The sequence below is a fragment of the Acanthochromis polyacanthus genome, chromosome 5, assembly GCF_021347895.1.
Source record: "Acanthochromis polyacanthus isolate Apoly-LR-REF ecotype Palm Island chromosome 5, KAUST_Apoly_ChrSc, whole genome shotgun sequence".
In the NCBI taxonomy this organism is placed as follows: Eukaryota; Metazoa; Chordata; class Actinopteri; family Pomacentridae; genus Acanthochromis; species Acanthochromis polyacanthus.
In genome coordinates this window covers 12,127,266-12,144,417 of record NC_067117.1, presented here as the reverse complement: position 1 = coordinate 12,144,417, position 17,152 = coordinate 12,127,266, and the positions used below count along the sequence as shown (strand labels likewise).

The following is a 17,152-nucleotide window of genomic DNA, read 5'->3' as shown; positions in this document are numbered from 1 at the left end:
TATATTCTGTGTCTGTCCCACGCTGCAGCTCTGCAAAGAAACACTGTGTAGACACGAAAAGCAACTTTGTTCTAAAGAGACTAACTGTAGAAGACACCCAGCTGATTTGACAGACGCAGATTCAAGACTCATAAAGGCGTCTGCTGAACTTGAGACGTCACTTTTACACCGAATGGGATTTCGTTAGGCCGTATAAATTAAAGCAGATGTGAAAAAAAAAATCCTTTAAGTTTTCACCCAGAAGTGCAATCTTATTTTGAGGCTGATCCTTTCTTTTTTGGAGTCTGGCTGTCCCCATGTTTGTGCATCCTGCAGGTGCTTTAATTTCTTCCCCCAGTAGAAAGGCATGCAGGCCATCTGGACTAGGGAAGCTCTTAACTCTCTCGCAGTGTGAATGTGAGCTTATTATACATAATACATGTTGCTTCTATTTTGTGTCTCATTACAAATGCTTCTAAATAATAGATTTTATTTTCGTTCTCATCTGCTTCAAATGCAGTTTTAATACATTTTCATGTTACTTGTGCATCCCGTAAATATTTTGTGTTGCTTTTGAGACATTCCTGCGTTGGGGGTTAAATGAAGATAAGAAACTTGACAACAGAAGCTCATTTTGGTGTGTGGCATCTGACTGCTGCTCTCCCTTCTGATCGTGGCTGATAATATGTGTGTTTTGTTATATAAAAATCTTGTCTATGCAGCTTTAAAGATATCTGGTGTATAAATATAAGAAATGCATTTTGAAAAGTGACATTGACAAAGAGAACTAAAGCGTGTGTGTGTTTTTTCTGTGGTTTCATCTTGACTTTGACGTACTGTGTATTTCTGCAGTATTCCTTCTTTGAAAAAAGACTTCCAATCAGTCCTCCATCATCTTCCTTCCTTGATAGAGGGGTTTGTCTACAAACAATGTGTTGTCTCTCCTCTGTTGTGTATTTGTGTCCCAGTTGGCCAAATGCTGCTGTTTCAAGTCTGTTTTCATATAAAACAGGGATTTTATGTCTTTCATTGTTGTATAAATTGTCGATTTGAAAAATGTTGACTGACATTTTTCCGTATGATTTAGGTGTAGAGGACTGAGAAGGAGATGGAAGCTCTCCTCAAGTGGCTTTTACTTAAATTGAAAGCGATGGCTGTTGGAGATGAAGTCATTGTGTAGGATCACTGCTCGATCGTGCTGTCATGGTAGCTAACCTCTGGAGTGTCTTTTGTTGTGCCTTTCAGCTGGGGGACCCAAGGGGACTTCACCACCACACACCCTCTGCCTGCTGTCAAGGTGAAACTGTTTACAGAGAGTACAGGAGTGCTGGCACTGGAGGACAAAGAACTGGGCAGGGTAACACTTCATAGTCATTTGCATTTTCGCCATCACACAGCCGCTCGACACAGCTACTAGAGCACTGTAATGACACATCACATAAATGAACACCAGACTTGTATTTTGCATAAATTACAACTGCAGGACACGCACAGAAACACACACACACGGCCAGTCAAAGCGTTTTTTTTCTGTCGAAAATATTCAGCTTTTTTTCGGTTGAAGTTCTGTGCAGCTGTAATAAGCTCAAAAGAGACGTCAGTGTGCTGTCACTTCACAGTGGTTCAGAAATAACCTTTTGTTATTTTGTTTTTGTGCCAGTTAAACATTAGATAGATGTCAAAATGAGAAAATCTAAGGCGCACATAAAAGCTCAGCTCTGGTCCCACTGAATTTTTATTTTCGTTTGAGCATTTTTGAACATTCTGGAGGAGCGAACGGCCCATTGTGTGTGTGTGTGTGTGCTCCTAGCTAACACTTGTGTTTGACCAGCACTCACCTGAATCATGCTGCTACACTTTTGTTAACAGTAGGCTGGAGTAAGTACAACCTGCGCAACCACTATACTTGACCACGATGAAACGAATGAAAAATCGTGAAATGCAAAATAAATAAATAAATAAATAAAATACAGCAAAACAGACCAACTCACTGCATCATAAATGCTCACACTCACTACCTCCTACTACCGCACTTATGGCAGAGACAACTTCTTTATGTGTTCGAAGCTTGACATGTGGTGGGGGGAAACGAGAACGCTGCCCAATATGCATACTTTTCATCTCTTTTCATATCTGCCTTTAAGTCTCATTAAACATTCACATCCATGCATTAACTTTTCAAACGATCGTCTTCAAGAAATATCAGCTAAAATGAAATGAAATGGAAAAATTCAACCTGCAAGCTGCTCTTTAAATCTCCTCCGACAAGCGAATCAAATGTAGACAGAGCAGAAACATGAATCAGTTTCCCCCCCTTCTTATCAGGGTGTTAATGTGATATACAGTTAAGGAAGGTGGTGTTTCAGGTTTGCGTTGGGGCAGCGGCGCCTCAGACATCCCTGTGGTGGCAGTGACCTTGGCTGTGACAAGGCTCTTTGATCTCCCACTGCAGCAGAGTTGGCAGGAAAGCAGGCTTCCTCAAAGCTCTTTAACTCAGCAAAGAGAGATTAGGACTCCTCTTCGGGGAGACAGAGCAAAGCACTGTTCTGTTTCTCCACCGTGACTCACTTTATTATTTCACTTGTGGAAAAAAAAAAAACCCCACACATAATCACTTCACCCCTTAAAAACACACTGATTAGTGCTGCAGAGTGAGATCAAAGATTTCCAACCTGGATATCAGAGCTAATAATTATTGAGTGTTATGTTTTGTGATCTCTTTTTTGTTTTGAGTGCAGGTCGTCCTCCACCCAACTCCCAACAGCCCCAAACAGTCAGAGCTCCATAAGATGACTGTGACCAAGGCTTGCCCTGACCAAGATCTCAAGATCAAACTGGCCATACGTATGGACAAACCACAGAACATGAAACACTGCGGGTAAGAGATCCACTGCTCAGCGAGATATGCTCTTATGTGCTTTTCATTTTCCCATGCCTTTCCTATAGAACTCCAACCCTCTCAGCTCCTTGGCCTCATTTCTTTTCACATACCATGGAAAAATACTGTGAAGTGCACTACTCCCCCTGGTGGATATTAGTGTGTAGTTTCATTTTTAGTAGCAGAAGGTGCACTCAAGACATTGGCAGCAACATTATTCATTTATGTAACCATTATGCTGCCCGTCGAAGGAATTTACATCAACTTTGTTTGTCTGTGAATCAGATATAATGAACTGTGTTATCATATTTTCACTTGTATTTGTGCCCATTCTGACATGTTTACTGCATTTTATCACCGGGTGTGAACAATGTTTTGACAGGTATCTGTGGGCTTTTGGAAAGAATGTTTGGAAGCGTTGGAAGAAGCGTTTCTTTGTCCTCGTGCAGGTGGGATTTTACTACCATAAAACTGTGTTCAGCCATATTAAAGCAGCGGTGACCCTTTCGGTTGAGGACACTGCTGGTAGGATTTTTAGCCCAAGAGTTGCCTTAGAAGATTCCTTTGAGTTTACTGAGTTATGATGATATTGAGCGCATATCAAGGAGAAAAAGAGTATTTGCTCTCACTGCACGTATCAGTACTCATGCTGTAGACCGTATGGTTGCTTTATATTACACTCTATATGCTGAGAAAGATGAAATTTAATGAAATGTGTAGACAGTCTTTAAAAATCATTGACTGTTACTTTAAGTTTCATTATTCAAGGACTGTGCAGAATTCAATAAGTTTTTTTATGGCTGGTTGGAGTGATTGCTAATCCTTTTTCCTGCAGGTGAGTCAGTACACTTTTGCAATGTGCAGCTACAGAGAGAAAAAATCAGAACCGCAAGAGCTTCTCCAGCTGGACGGGTATACTGTGGACTACAGTGACCCCCAGTCAGGTCAGAAGAAACACCAGCACATGATAAAACTGCAGACACTTGCTGTATACACACAGTTGAAGAATATCTGACTACTTGATCTCGTCTCAGGCTTGGATGGTGGCAGGGCTTTCTTCAATGCAGTGAAAGAGGGCGACACTGTGATCTTTGCCAGCGACGATGAGCAGGACCGCATCCTGTGGGTCCAGGCCATGTATCGCGCCACTGGCCAGTCCCACAAGCCCGTCCCACCCACTCAGGTCCAGAAACTAAACTCCAAAGGGGGTGCCTCAGCCCAAATGGACGCCCCCATTTCTCAGTTCTGTAAGTAGCCTGAAACACAACATGGTCACTTAAGCAGAAAGCAGTTTCCATCCACAAAGCAGCGAAAGCTCTAACCCATAAATGTCTCACGCCATGCGCTCCACACTGCAGTCACAAAACGTGCTGGTAGAACTAACACACAAGCACGCACACACATGCATTGAACTCTCACAGATCCCTCCAGCATCTGATGGACTTCCACTCATTGTCACCACTCCCACAGTGTTTAAAGGTGCAATTCCATGCTATTCCATCGGTCTGCTCACAAGGAACAACCAACCTGGAAGCAGGATATGACTTGCAAAGTTTGTGTAAAAAATTAAACAGCTCACTACACATAAGATTTGAACATTCAAGCCTGCTGGGGTTGAATTCAGACTGACAGTGCCTGGGTGTGCTGCTCCTGTCCCAACCGAAGGCCTGTTTTAATCCAGTCTAGGCTCTAAAGGGCAGCTGTGGTTCTGAGACAGGTTCTCAAATGGTTCTCTTGTCACTGAGTGATGGCTAAAGTCAGACATGTCTAAAGTTTTAACAAATCTGTCACTGTACTTGCACCTCTAAGCAGTCCACAGGTCAGGTAGCAAAGTGAAGGTAAGGCTGTCTACAGTAGTGTGGCATCTGTACCAAGTTCTGTTGTAACCGTCTCTTGTGTCCCCCCTCATTAAGGAAGGGAGAAAAAAAATCTGTAATTTTTCTCACCACAAATTCAGCCAGCAACATTTTTCTTCACACAATCTGTATGTCCTCAAGCAGATTTTGACCCATGCTGTCAATGATTTTCTTATTAATCTAGTCCAAAACTTGAAATGACCGTGTCTCACGTAGACCTTACTGATCTTAATGTCACATACTGCTTAACAATTCACAATAATAGATCCTGCTATTCAGAACAAAACATGACTTTTTGTGTGCATCTTTTGACTCCATAGGCTCAGAATGATTTCTTTTTCAACTGTAGTGAACAAAGATTTTAATTTTTTCTCCTACAAAGAATTAAGAAAAAACAATTGGCCTTCGATACAAATATTTAACTGGCAAGGCTGCAATGCTATTAGTAGTAATAAACGTAAAAAGCCCCACTTTTATTCCACTCTTTGTCCAACATATCAAAAGACATGAATTGGATCAGTTACTCAGAATCCTATCACATAAAATTCTATGTTGTTTCTCCATTGGTTTCTTTGTCCAGTATGTGATCGTTCTTGTGGTTAGTTGACTCCTCTGATGCCAGCTGTTGCCATTCAAAGCCTCCTCACAGTGGCACAGACCTCCTTCCCCTCCCTGAAACATTGTGGCACACCACGCGTACATGTTTCACCCCCTGGTGGTCTTGAATGGCACTGGGACCATAACATACACAGCCCTCCTGACTCTGCTGCAGTGGATGGATAAATAAAAACAAATAAGGGTCCTATGAAGGTCCTGAGCTGCACTGCACATAGTCGACCAGTTCAGACTCATTCTAGAGAGGGGTTAAATGTAAATAAGTGTTCTTTTAAATAGGGGCAGACTTTATTGTGTTTGACTAGATTTTACATAATAAATATAATGTACAGTTTGAGGATGTCATATAAAATACTCCAAAGATGGCTTAAAGGGGCACTCCAGTAGTTAAGTGCACTTCATAAAATTTAGCATGAATTTTATATTAAAAAAATGTGTCACCTTTTAAGCAATAGACTCAAGAAATGCTTTTCATTTACTTGGTAAATATCCACATCTTTAGAATCCAAATATTAATAACATTATAAATTATTCCTGCTGACATTACTGTGACATTAACAGGGTTAATTTCCTCACAAAGCTGCTCAAGAGCAACTGGAGAGATTTAATCAACTGATTTCATGCCGTGTGTTTCCATCCACCTGTTTTTATGTACATTTTTAGAAAGGTAACAAAATATCTAATTCTCACAACAAGTTAGTATGTTTGACAGAGATAGAAAAACTGCTCTATAATCTTTAAATGTAAAATGCAGCAAAGTGGAAAACCAGCGGAGTGTTCCTTTAAAGTCTGTTTAAATTTATTGCTAAAGTTGTTGTGGAATATCTCCCCCTTAAATGATCTCTCTTGTAACCTTTCCAGGACCTTCATAGTCTCCTTTCTTTTTAAAAATATATGTATAAAAAAGACACGGCATCTTTTGCACATAGAACTGCCTGTTGTGGGTTACTTCACTGTGTAGGTGTATGTGTTTGCCAATGTCCCTTAAAAGTAAGCCTTGTGTTTGATCTGCAGCTCCACAGAGTGACAGTACTTAACGTGTGGCTCTCAACTCCTTAAGTACTCGTCCGTAATCCAGAATAAATAAACTGCAGTGGAGTGATGAGGATCGTAAACTCTGTCTTCCTCCCTCTGTCTCTTCCCTCTTTCTCTTTCTTTCTCTCTCTCTCTCTCTCTGTCTTCCTCTTCTTCTCTCTAATAAGCCTCAACATCTGTTGTTCACATATCCTCACATGTACTCACACACCACCACCCACAAACTATCATGTTGGTATAGGTTGTTGTTTTTGAGTTGTGTTTTCTTCTTCATGCTTTGCCTGGACCCTTCTTGAGTAATGCAGCTGCTAGGTCAGGGTCTCGTGATTGCTCTCCTCCAGCCTTGTTGCTAGTCTTTATGTTATTCTGGTTTGTCCCTTCTTACCCTGCTGTCTTCTAGCTGGACTCAAGGGTAAGTGCTTCCCTGTAGCCGGCACAGCTCAGATAATCCCCGCCGATTATCTGACAAATGCAACGTTCTTTCTCTCTTCTCTCCCCTCTTCTCCTTTTTCACGTCTCGCTTCATGTCTTAGATATTAGTTGATTACTTTTTTTTGTTTTTAATGACCTCTACTACGAGGATCAGAGTATAAGCATCCATTCGTGCCAGTATAGGATGCATGTATTTTATTCTAAGAACTTATTATTTGGCTCAGTAATGGTTAAAGTTGATATTATAGTTGTTTCTGCATAATTGCCTTCTCTCTTTATTCTTATTGGTGACTGGACCCCTCAGAGTAAAGCAAAGCAGATAAAACGTGACACACTATTAGAACAGAATGAGCAAAATATTATGTTGTGGGAAAGAACATGTAAATTTGCGATTAATAATTTAGCCGCAAACGAACTGATTCTTTTATAGCAGTTAAATGAAACTTAGAAAACATTACATCTTTATAAACATTCATTTAACGATTAAAAAAAAAGTAGATAAATTGTGAATTCCGATGGCAGTCTGCGATGGAGTTATTTTTCCAGCATTACATCTGATGCATGAGTGTTTCTGTTGATCAAGCTTTACTTCAGAGGGCTCAATTGCTTTTAATTCTTTTTCTTTGAACTTTTCTTGATGAGAGTTGGCAAATATGTATGCGGAGTATTCTGAATGCCAAAGACAAGGAGTAGCTAATGCCGCCCCTTCTTACGATAAAATACTCCGGACCCCTCCCCCCTCCTTCCTCCTATAGTAGATGGGCCTGTAGATAGAGGCTAGACCGGTTCCACACCTCCAGAAAGGAGAGATCTCATTTTGATTTCTTTTGACTGCCCTTGTTTGCCTGAATAGGAGAACACCCGTGTCATGTGTTCATACTTTTGTATAAATACAGGAGTTTCCATTCATTTCCCCCCATCTCCCAGAGAATGATACAAGTTTTGCCTCTGTCGGCTTCATGCTATTTACCCATGTACTTGCACCAAATTGTATTGCTACCCTATTAGAGTTCTCCGGTAGTGGTATGCCTGTTAGTGTGCTCTGTAGAGATCATGAATACACTGCAACATATTCAAGTATTGTCAACTTGCAAATGCGTAGAGAAGAAAAAAAAAGGAATGCCAAAAAAAAAAAAGAGATAAAAATGCAAATTTGAAAATGGGTCTGCAGATGTGCATGACATTTAAAAGCTTAATGAAAATTCACACTGTTCTCCAGCATGTGATGATTTATAAATGTATGCAAAAGTACTCTCATATTTTAACTTTGGTGATCTGGTCATTTTATTCATGGTTGAAGTCAACACGATACTGGAAGTTATGGTAATGTTACTGTAGTATTGAGTGTATTCTGGACTTAAATTCCGTTTCCTCAGTGCAGCCAAAGGAATATAAAGCCCACTCACTGTGTCTCATAGTCCAACCCCAGGCGCCATCTGTTCACTCTTTGGATGTTTTCTCACTGTTTTAACTCTTCCCCCACGACATGACTTCCTTTCTTAAGTGTCCCGGAGTGAATCTTATTTTCGCTGTCATCACTTTCCACCAACACTTGTCTGACCTCTGTCTTATTGTCCCACTTAAAGGTTGTACTCGAAACCAAATCCTTTTTACCCCATCCTGTCACCATCTCTCATCCAGCACTGGTTCCCCTCTGATGCCATTCACTTACTCCTTTCAGTGTTTGTAGACTTCACATGTCCAACCTTTTTCTACATTATGACCTACTGTACCTGTTTTGTCCCGCTTCTTCCTCTCAGTCTCTTATTTTTTTTGTCTTCATCCACATTTTATGTGTTGTCTCACAGGCTTTAACTCTCTCAGATTGGAGTTAAAAATAAGCTAAAGAGAAGTGTAACTCTCTGTAGGTTACTTGTTTTTCATTGTAGCGAATTTTACTGAATGTTTAGCATCCACATTACACCCTTTTCCTCTTCCTTCTCACTGACCTGGAGGTTGACAGATGTCACTTGTGCTCTATTCAGTATCTCGGTCCTGCCCTACCAAGATCAGGCCTCCACTCCCCACACCCACCCTCAAATCATCATCACTCATGTCGGCGTCTCTTGGACACGACACCTGTCAATCACACAGAGGACACGACTGCGCCTCTTATCTATTTTGAATCATCTTTGTCCCCATCACTTTGTCATTTTCTCTTTGACAGCTATAATATTTACAGAGCAGAAATGATCATCCGTTTAGTCGATGTTCCTTCTTGAATAAAAACCCCCCCTGATTATTCCACCATTGATTTCACAAGCCATGTTTTCTAAGTTTCATTTGTTTCATTACTTTTTGTTTTTGCACACAGTTTGATGTTACTAATGTTCTTTCTTCATTGAATTTCATAGAGCAGGTTTAGCATTTTGAAAATTCTGGAAATCCTCTTGATTCAGAGAAGGTTAATGGCAAAACTTATGAAGCAAGACAAACATTAAAAACCAGATAGAGCTCCAGGATGCAAACCTGGAGAGAAATCTGCCAATCTCAAGTCGATAATTTTTTTTATCATTTAAATTTTTTCTTGTATCAGCACTTTAGACTATGTTTTTACAGCATGTTCAAATGAATTACTCTTTTGCCACATTTGTGTCTTTTTTAGTAGCACACGCCTCAATATTTGACAGGACCTGAGTGACAACAGTCGCGAATGGCAGAATCTATTGAATACATAAAGAAGGATGCTATCTATCAGCACTCAGATCTTTAAAGATTTATTTCCAAACATGAGGGAATGTGACATACCAAGATGCATGCATGCACATACAGTAGAAGCACCCGTCCCTCTGAGCTTAGCTTCAGTTTGATAGAATCTTATCCACCAATGCAAAAGAAAAACAAACAAAAAAAACTCTTTACGCTGTCCGACACAATGCAAGTTGACAATGTAAGCTGTAAGTGTTTATAATTTGCCCTTAGAAGTAGCCAAAAAAATCCCTGGTGTCTCTTGTGCTGTAACACTTGCTGTTTGCTTGTGCCTCACTGATGTCCTCTCCTCTGAATCGTGTGCTTTTCCCTGTGCCGTTGGCTGGATAGACGCTGACAGAGCTCAGAAACATGGCATGGATGAATTTATCTCCGCTAACCCCTGTAGCTTTGACCACGCCTCGCTTTTTGAGATGGTGCAGCGGCTGACATTGGACCATAGGCTCAATGACACCTTCTGCTGCCTGGTGAGTGACTCTGCTTGTTACAGCATCGCCTCAGAAACATTTAAGGCAGTGGAGTGTTCCTGTTAGATGCAGTTTCTATCTGTGTTGTACAGGGATGGTTCAGCCCAGGCCAGGTGTTTGTCCTGGATGAGTACTGTGCAAGAAATGGAGTTCGAGGTTGTCACAGACATCTGTGTTATCTGCGTGATCTCCTGGAAAGGGCAGAAAGTGGGGCTATTATTGACCCCACTCTTCTTCACTACAGCTTCGCTTTTTGTGCCTCCCATGTCCATGGGAACAGGTGTGCCCTCAACCCTTTTAAAACGTGTGTGCATTGTGAGATTGACAGGATATGTAAGCAAATAGAAGTTGTATTTTAATAGGCAAATTAGGTGGTGACATTAAGCACTAGATAAGAACAGAATTAAAGAGTCATCAGAGACATCCTGAACATTTTATGTTTTTTCCATCTACTTAATTTTTGTCATTTTTACGTTTGCTTATTTTTATGTTGTTGCTGTTTTTGGCATATTTGTTTTGTATTTTGTGTTATGTTGTTATGTTATGCTGTTAATCAATTGCATATCTCTGCACATTTCCTTGTTTTCTACCATTTTTTCTTTGTTTCTTTTCTTTTCTCTCTGTCCTTTTGTTGCCATAGTCTCTTACTGTCCATATTATTCATCCTCCCATGCGTCCGTTAAAGTCAGAGAGGGCAGCAATTACTGGGGGCCGCTTGGCTATGAAGCCTTATTATCCCCAAAGAGCTCCCAAAGCCCAGACCCTTGTGCTGCCTCTAAACGAGCACGCATATTCAAGTTTAGAAAGAGAAAGGAGTCCAAAATACAACTCTTTCAAGGTCAAAAAAGGTGAGACATTGTCATGTATTTTTATGTGTAACACAAAGGGAACTCAAGAAAAACATCTGTGAGGAGCTGAAAGCTGTCAGCCAGTGTTTTTGTTGTCTATTTTTTGCTCTCATTTGACTCAGATGAGATGGTTGCATGAGTTGAAACAGTGCAGAGTTAAAGTACATGTGTGCGATCCTCACAGGCCAGATGGGCTGAGCACAGTGAAAGTGGACGAGAAAGAGCGCTTTGAGGACATCAAGGAGCGGTTGCGTGTGATATTGGAAAACCAGATTGTAAACTTCAGGTGATTACAACTCACAAACTGCAAATTTACCTCATCCGAGAACATTATGGCTGTTGCTGTTTTGCTCTGTTCTTATATGTCCTGTCACACATTTTCCCTCATAGATACTGTTTCCCCTTCGGTCGTCCAGAGGGTGCACTGAAGGCCACTTTATCTTTGCTGGAGAGGGTCTGTAAATGCTAAAAAAAATCATTTTATACCGAAAGAAATGAAAACTGTGATGTAATGAAAATGCTCTAGCAAATCGCTCTTTAATGTGGCCTGCAGGTCCTGATGAAGGACATCGTGACCCCAGTTCCACCTGAGGAAGTTAAAGGAGTAATCCGCAAATGTTTGGAGCAGGCCGCCCAGCTCAACTACCAGCGGATTAAAGACTATGCTAAAATCGAAGGTAACCAAGAACAACACAATCCAGCATCACATGATGGCCGCTGGAGTGAATGTGCCAATGATAGGTTGTAATGGTGAAAACAGCCATTAAATATTCCCACTGGTAATTAAAGTGTCAGTATGCATTAGAGTCATTTTGTATGGTTTCACATTGAAATGCTCAGTCAGTGCTTGTGTGGGATGAAAGTACAAAAACAAAGGACTGAATATAAATATGTTCCCTTTTATACTTTTTCTTACTCCAGTATGAGATTGTACTTATCGTTGTTATCTATTTATTTATTTACACATGGTGAATTCACTTGGTATATGGTATGTTTGTGTCCATATCCCAAATGACTTGTGGCATCCCAGATTATTTGTGACAGTTTGTCGGTCACTCTCTGTCTCTCAGTCCAATAACTCTCTCCTTTGTTTCAGGCCTGCTTTAGCTCTGTGCTGTTCTGTAGGTCAAGTTGGCTTTTGTGTAGAGGTGTGTGAGTAAAAATGCATTCAAATCCAAAGCCCTGAAACCTGTTGATGTGCTGATCTCTCATTGTGCCTTGACTATTCAAGCTGTGTAGTATCCTGGCCTCTGATATTTGACCAATGGACTGACTTCAGCTTAACTGAATGTCCTCTCCGACTCCCAGCTCCCAGTCGACGCACACTCCCCTCTCCCACTATCTTACCGTAGCTCTTCTCTGATTCCTCCAGCTGCCTGTCCCTCTTTACACTCCCCCTCCTCACCCCTGCCTTGAAATACCAGCAGCTCTCCTGTCACCTTTGTCTTTTGCTCTTGCTGAAGACCACTATCTTCTGCTCCCTGTCCCTCCCTGTCTGCTCTGCTTTTTCTTCTCCTCTGTCATACAGTTATTGGCTAGATATTACTTTCTTTAACCTCTTTTACTATGTGATGAATGTCTTCTAACCAATAGAATGCTGGGATTGAACACGTACAAACCAGCATCTACTACCTGCATGTGCTTTGAGACATAACAACATGGCCTTTCTTTATTGGCATGGATTACATACAAAAAAACCCCTAAAACAATCTACATCAATGACATTAAGACATTTTTTGATGTCTTATTCTCTCCTGCTGTGTTTTTTCCTCCAGTATGACCATTAAATGCATTGACATGCTGTTTGCACATTTACATAGAAACCTCTGATGTTGTTTATGCCTTGAAAGAAACCCCTCAGGGTGCTAAAGATACTAAGGCTTGAAACCTTACTATCTTTCATGCTATGTGAATTTACTTCCCCCTGTCCTTGTGAGGCGCCTGGTTCAAAATAAACCAAACATTTGACTTCACTATTGGGCCTCCTGCCCGGCAGAATGTCGTTTTCACCTGGACAGTCCTCTTCCCATCAGCTTCTGACCTCCAGCCTTCCCACTTCTTACCCCAGCCTCTTGCATGCCCCGATCCTTTTTTATAGGGAAAAAGAGGGAAATGTATGAGCACCCTGTCTTCTGCTTGGCGTCTCAAGTGATGGATTTAACCATCCGTGAGTACCTTCATCGTCCTCTCCCCCCCAGTCTCCTTCTCCTCCTTCTTTTAAGTGCTCTTTCACCTCATCCCTCCCTTCGTGCCTCTTCTCTCTTCTCCTCAGAGAGGTTGCTCCCGCCATGCTTGTTTTTTATCTGTGCCTTTGTCTGTGAGAGTGAGTGGGGAGCGCACCAGTCGAGAGATCTGAGCAGTACCACACTGAATCAGTCAGGGTCCTTTTTTTAGCACCATCTGTTTGTGATGGACATGAATGAGTAGTCTGGTCTGTAAGCTTCTTTCTTTTGGTTGGATGCCCATTCCTTTGACTTGAATGCATTTTTATATTGCTTACATTGGTATCTCCTCCAGTCATTTGGTCTGATCATGTGTCAGTGGTGTGCTGTGCCGAACAGGTAGGCTTTCTTTTTGTTCCACTGCGCCACCAGAGATAGTGAAGGATCATGTGTCGACAGAGCTATTGAATGGGGGAGGACAGGGTAGGGTGTGTGGATTCAGCAGCTCCAGTTTGTGCTTTAACTTGACTCCAATCAACAGTCACTCAGCGCGTCCTGTCTACGATCCCAGTAGCTGTTTGTGTGTCCTACCTGTTTACGATAGCGTGAGCTTTGTCTGTTTGTTAACAAAACATCTTATCACTTTTTTTGATTTCCAGTTTTCCACAGGCTAATGTTTCAGTGTGTTTGTTTTTTATTGTGTGTTTGTGACGTTTGTCTGTTGCCTAGAAACCACACTGCCTGGACCTGAACTCGTCCCAGCAGATTCTTTGAAAGGGTCACATGACGATGAACAGCAACTCTGAGCTTTTCCCCCCTTCTGTATCGTGACAATAACCGTAGAGACGTGCTAATTCTAAACATCTCCTCTTTATCTTTTCTCTCCCTTTTTCTCGCTGAAGTTGAGAAAGGTCAAAAGGATCAAAAGGATCCAGGTGAACCCATGTTTAGCTTGTGGTTTAGCTACAGCACACTCATACTGTACATGTGCACACACACACAGAAATCACATGTTTATTGTGAATAGATGCAAAACATGTGCATGCATTTATCTGTAGCACATCATTTTACTATACAATCACATAATATATACACAAATATACAAGTTCTCAAATGTCTTGGCATGTTTGAAACAAACATCTCTTTTGATAAACATAAATACTGTGGAGATTGTACTACTTTATATCATTCCAGATGTAGTTCATGACTGGTAATCTCAATTGTCAGTCTTAAACTACATCTATAAAGTTTTACTTCCAATTATGTCAGTGCAACAGTACTTTTCACAATTCACAATTGTGAATAATTGGCTGTATCATGGCAAGAAATCATTACAATCACAGAGTAATGCAATCTCTGTCAGGAAGAATAAGTCTGATATTTGCCTACTTTTAAATGTAAAAAATTATTAAAGACATAAGCAACATTTTAATGTAACCTCCATCATCAAGTGCAACACAAATTTACATACATTTCAACAAGAGGTCTTACTTGATAATGGAGTTGGATACAAATCTGCATTTTCTCTATATCATATATTTTCATGTATGGTCATACATTTAAATCTGATTTGTTGTCCTTCACTTTAGATGCTTAAAGGGTCAGTTTCATCACATTTATTTATTTTTAAAAAAAAAGCAAACTTGTTCTCTAGTTTTGAGGAATGTGTTCATGCAAATAGTTGTGAATTTTCATCCAGCGGAGGTGCAGAGGAGACAGCTGCAACTTTTGTCACCACCTCAAAACAATGGAGTTAAATCTATTTGCATGGCTCAATACCATCATTTGTTTAACTTCGTTGTCCTATGATTCTTATATTTTGGTGAACTGGCCCTTTAATCTTCCACAATAGTCAGACACACTGAATATTGGTGTTAATAGAGAAAATAGATCTATTATATTTAGTGTATAGGCCCTCTGTGCTGCTCTTGTAGAGAAAACCATGATGCAAACATTGCTCAGATGAGCTCCCAGTGCTCCCTGTTAGAGAGATTATGACCACAGAATATGTAGTTACTGTAATACAAATCCATGTGATCCATCCATTAGCGTTGATTAAATGTCCCTAAAGACAATAGCTGAAGTATTAACTCGGCTGTTTAGATATCTCACATTTCCCCTGCTGATGAGGCTACAGTCATGAGAACTGAAAGAGTAACCCAAAGTGCCAGATCAGGGTTTCTTCAAACTAGGAACCCGAAACAGATTCTCATTTGGACTGAGTAGCAAAACCTGAATGATATGTGAGAAGATGCTACCGCTAAATAGAATAAGACTTCCAGTCAGAACTGCTGTCTTAAAACCGCTACTGTGTTATGTAGAGTTACATATTTATGTGCTTTTGATTTCAGATTTGTGTAGCCATTCAGTTCCATGTTCAAATTATACGCATATCATGCCACAAAGTCGTGCTGTTCCAAAAATCCCATTTCATGACCTGTATCTGTCTTATCAGATCATTCTGTCGGCACAAGGTACAAGCAAGTGATTTGGAGCTTTTGCAAATGATGGGCCAAAGTCACCAGCTGATAAATGAAGCAACAGGACAGTTTTAGTGCACAAAAGCTCAGCTGAGGGCAAATCCATCACCAGCACACTGTAAAAATATTCATTATTGATTGGTAACTATTTGACTCATTTCGAACATTTTGTGAAGAAAGCATGCAATTTATTCTCAGTCAAACCATTGAAACTAATATGTAAAATTAAATTAAATAATCTATATAATCTAGAAATGCCTGTGAAAAACATTTATGAACTCCATACAAAGTGTTTCTTGACCCTCTTGCGGTCTTAACATCCTGCACACTCCCCTTGTTCTAAGAGTCACAAATGACCCGCCTCCATTGAGCCTTTAAAATAAAGCAGCTTAAGGACTTTAAATAACTGGTAGAAATGGCTGATGGCATCATTTTTGTAGATTTTTAGACATTTTTAGAAAAACACAGCAATTGAATGAGTGAAATTTTTACAGAAAGACCCAGTCTTATTTCAATATTGGTCTTGAAACTGCTAATTTAATGCAATGAGTTATTTTTACAGTGTGTGCTCGTGGACTGTTTCTGACCATGCCATGCGACAGCTCCTTATACAGATGGCTTATTCAGTACCGCTTCACAATATGCATGTTTTCTGATGCCGCATCGCACCTCCATCTCAACGCCACTATTCTTGTGTCTGATTCTCCTCCAACATAAGTCTGATTATCCTACAAACACATCAACTCTGTTGCTTTATGTCATGCACTCCAAAATGCATATACAGCAAATGAGACATTGTTCTTGGGGGAAGGGGTTGTACTGTAGGTAAACATCACAGTGTAAGTGCTGTGTTTATACTTTTATTAAACAGTCAAAAATATAGACAGGAAAGGTCTTCTGAATAGTCATAAAAATCCCCGTGGAATCCTTCTCTGTGCTTGACTAACCACTCATCCCTCACCCTCATCCTTTTGTCTCAGAGAACGTAGGCCGCTTAGTCACGCCTGCCAAAAAGCTGGAGGAAACAATTCGCCTGGCGGAGTTAGTCATAGAGGTCCTCCAGCAGAACCAGGAACACCATGCGGAGGTGAGTGAGAACCCTCTCCTCCTCTCCTCCTCAAAGCACTTTCCCTCTATACTCTCACTCTTATCTCACTCGCCCCACAGCAGGGAGTTATAGTCTTATTATCAGCCTTCTATAAATAACGCTGCTTTCATCTGCGAGTAACTAAAGAAACCCTTTCAAAGATGAATTTAATTTAGGAAAGCTCTAATTGCTGTTTGACAGACCATGGCTACATGGAATCGGAGTGCTATGTTTGAGAAGGTAAATTAGACCGAAAATGATACAATGTGTGCATCTCTTCCCTCTGATCACAGTCCACAGTGTTTCAATGTTACACAAGTCGTTGAAAACATTGAAATATGGTCATGTTATAGTCAAAGTAGTCCAGTATAAACATTCGGCAGGAAGGTAAACAGAAAGTAAATTTAGGTAATGAACGTTTTTCACACTTTCTGTGCGTTTTTAATATTATGAGTTTCCTTTTTGCCATCAACATAACAGCCAGTTGTAGTAGAACACAAGTCTTTAACATAAGTCAACGTGCTAATACAGCAGTGTACAAATACACCATTTAGGGCTTCTGCATACAAGATCCTTTTTAAATAGAAGAACGTAGGCATTACTA

At 40.5% G+C, this 17,152-nt stretch overlaps 1 protein-coding gene across 1 annotated transcript in view; it reads left to right on the top strand.

Annotated features, from left to right (window-relative positions):
* cadpsb (Ca2+-dependent activator protein for secretion b) overlaps window positions 1-17,152 on the top strand; it is a 48,572-nt gene that overhangs the window by 16,914 nt on the left and 14,506 nt on the right. The window contains 11 exon segments of the mRNA XM_022189271.2: window positions 1,225-1,336; window positions 2,718-2,857; window positions 3,240-3,306; window positions 3,693-3,801; window positions 3,892-4,104; window positions 9,835-9,971; window positions 10,064-10,251; window positions 11,004-11,105; window positions 11,210-11,273; window positions 11,373-11,496; window positions 16,442-16,548. Coding sequence (XP_022044963.2) covers window positions 1,225-1,336; window positions 2,718-2,857; window positions 3,240-3,306; window positions 3,693-3,801; window positions 3,892-4,104; window positions 9,835-9,971; window positions 10,064-10,251; window positions 11,004-11,105; window positions 11,210-11,273; window positions 11,373-11,496; window positions 16,442-16,548 — 1,363 coding nt within the window.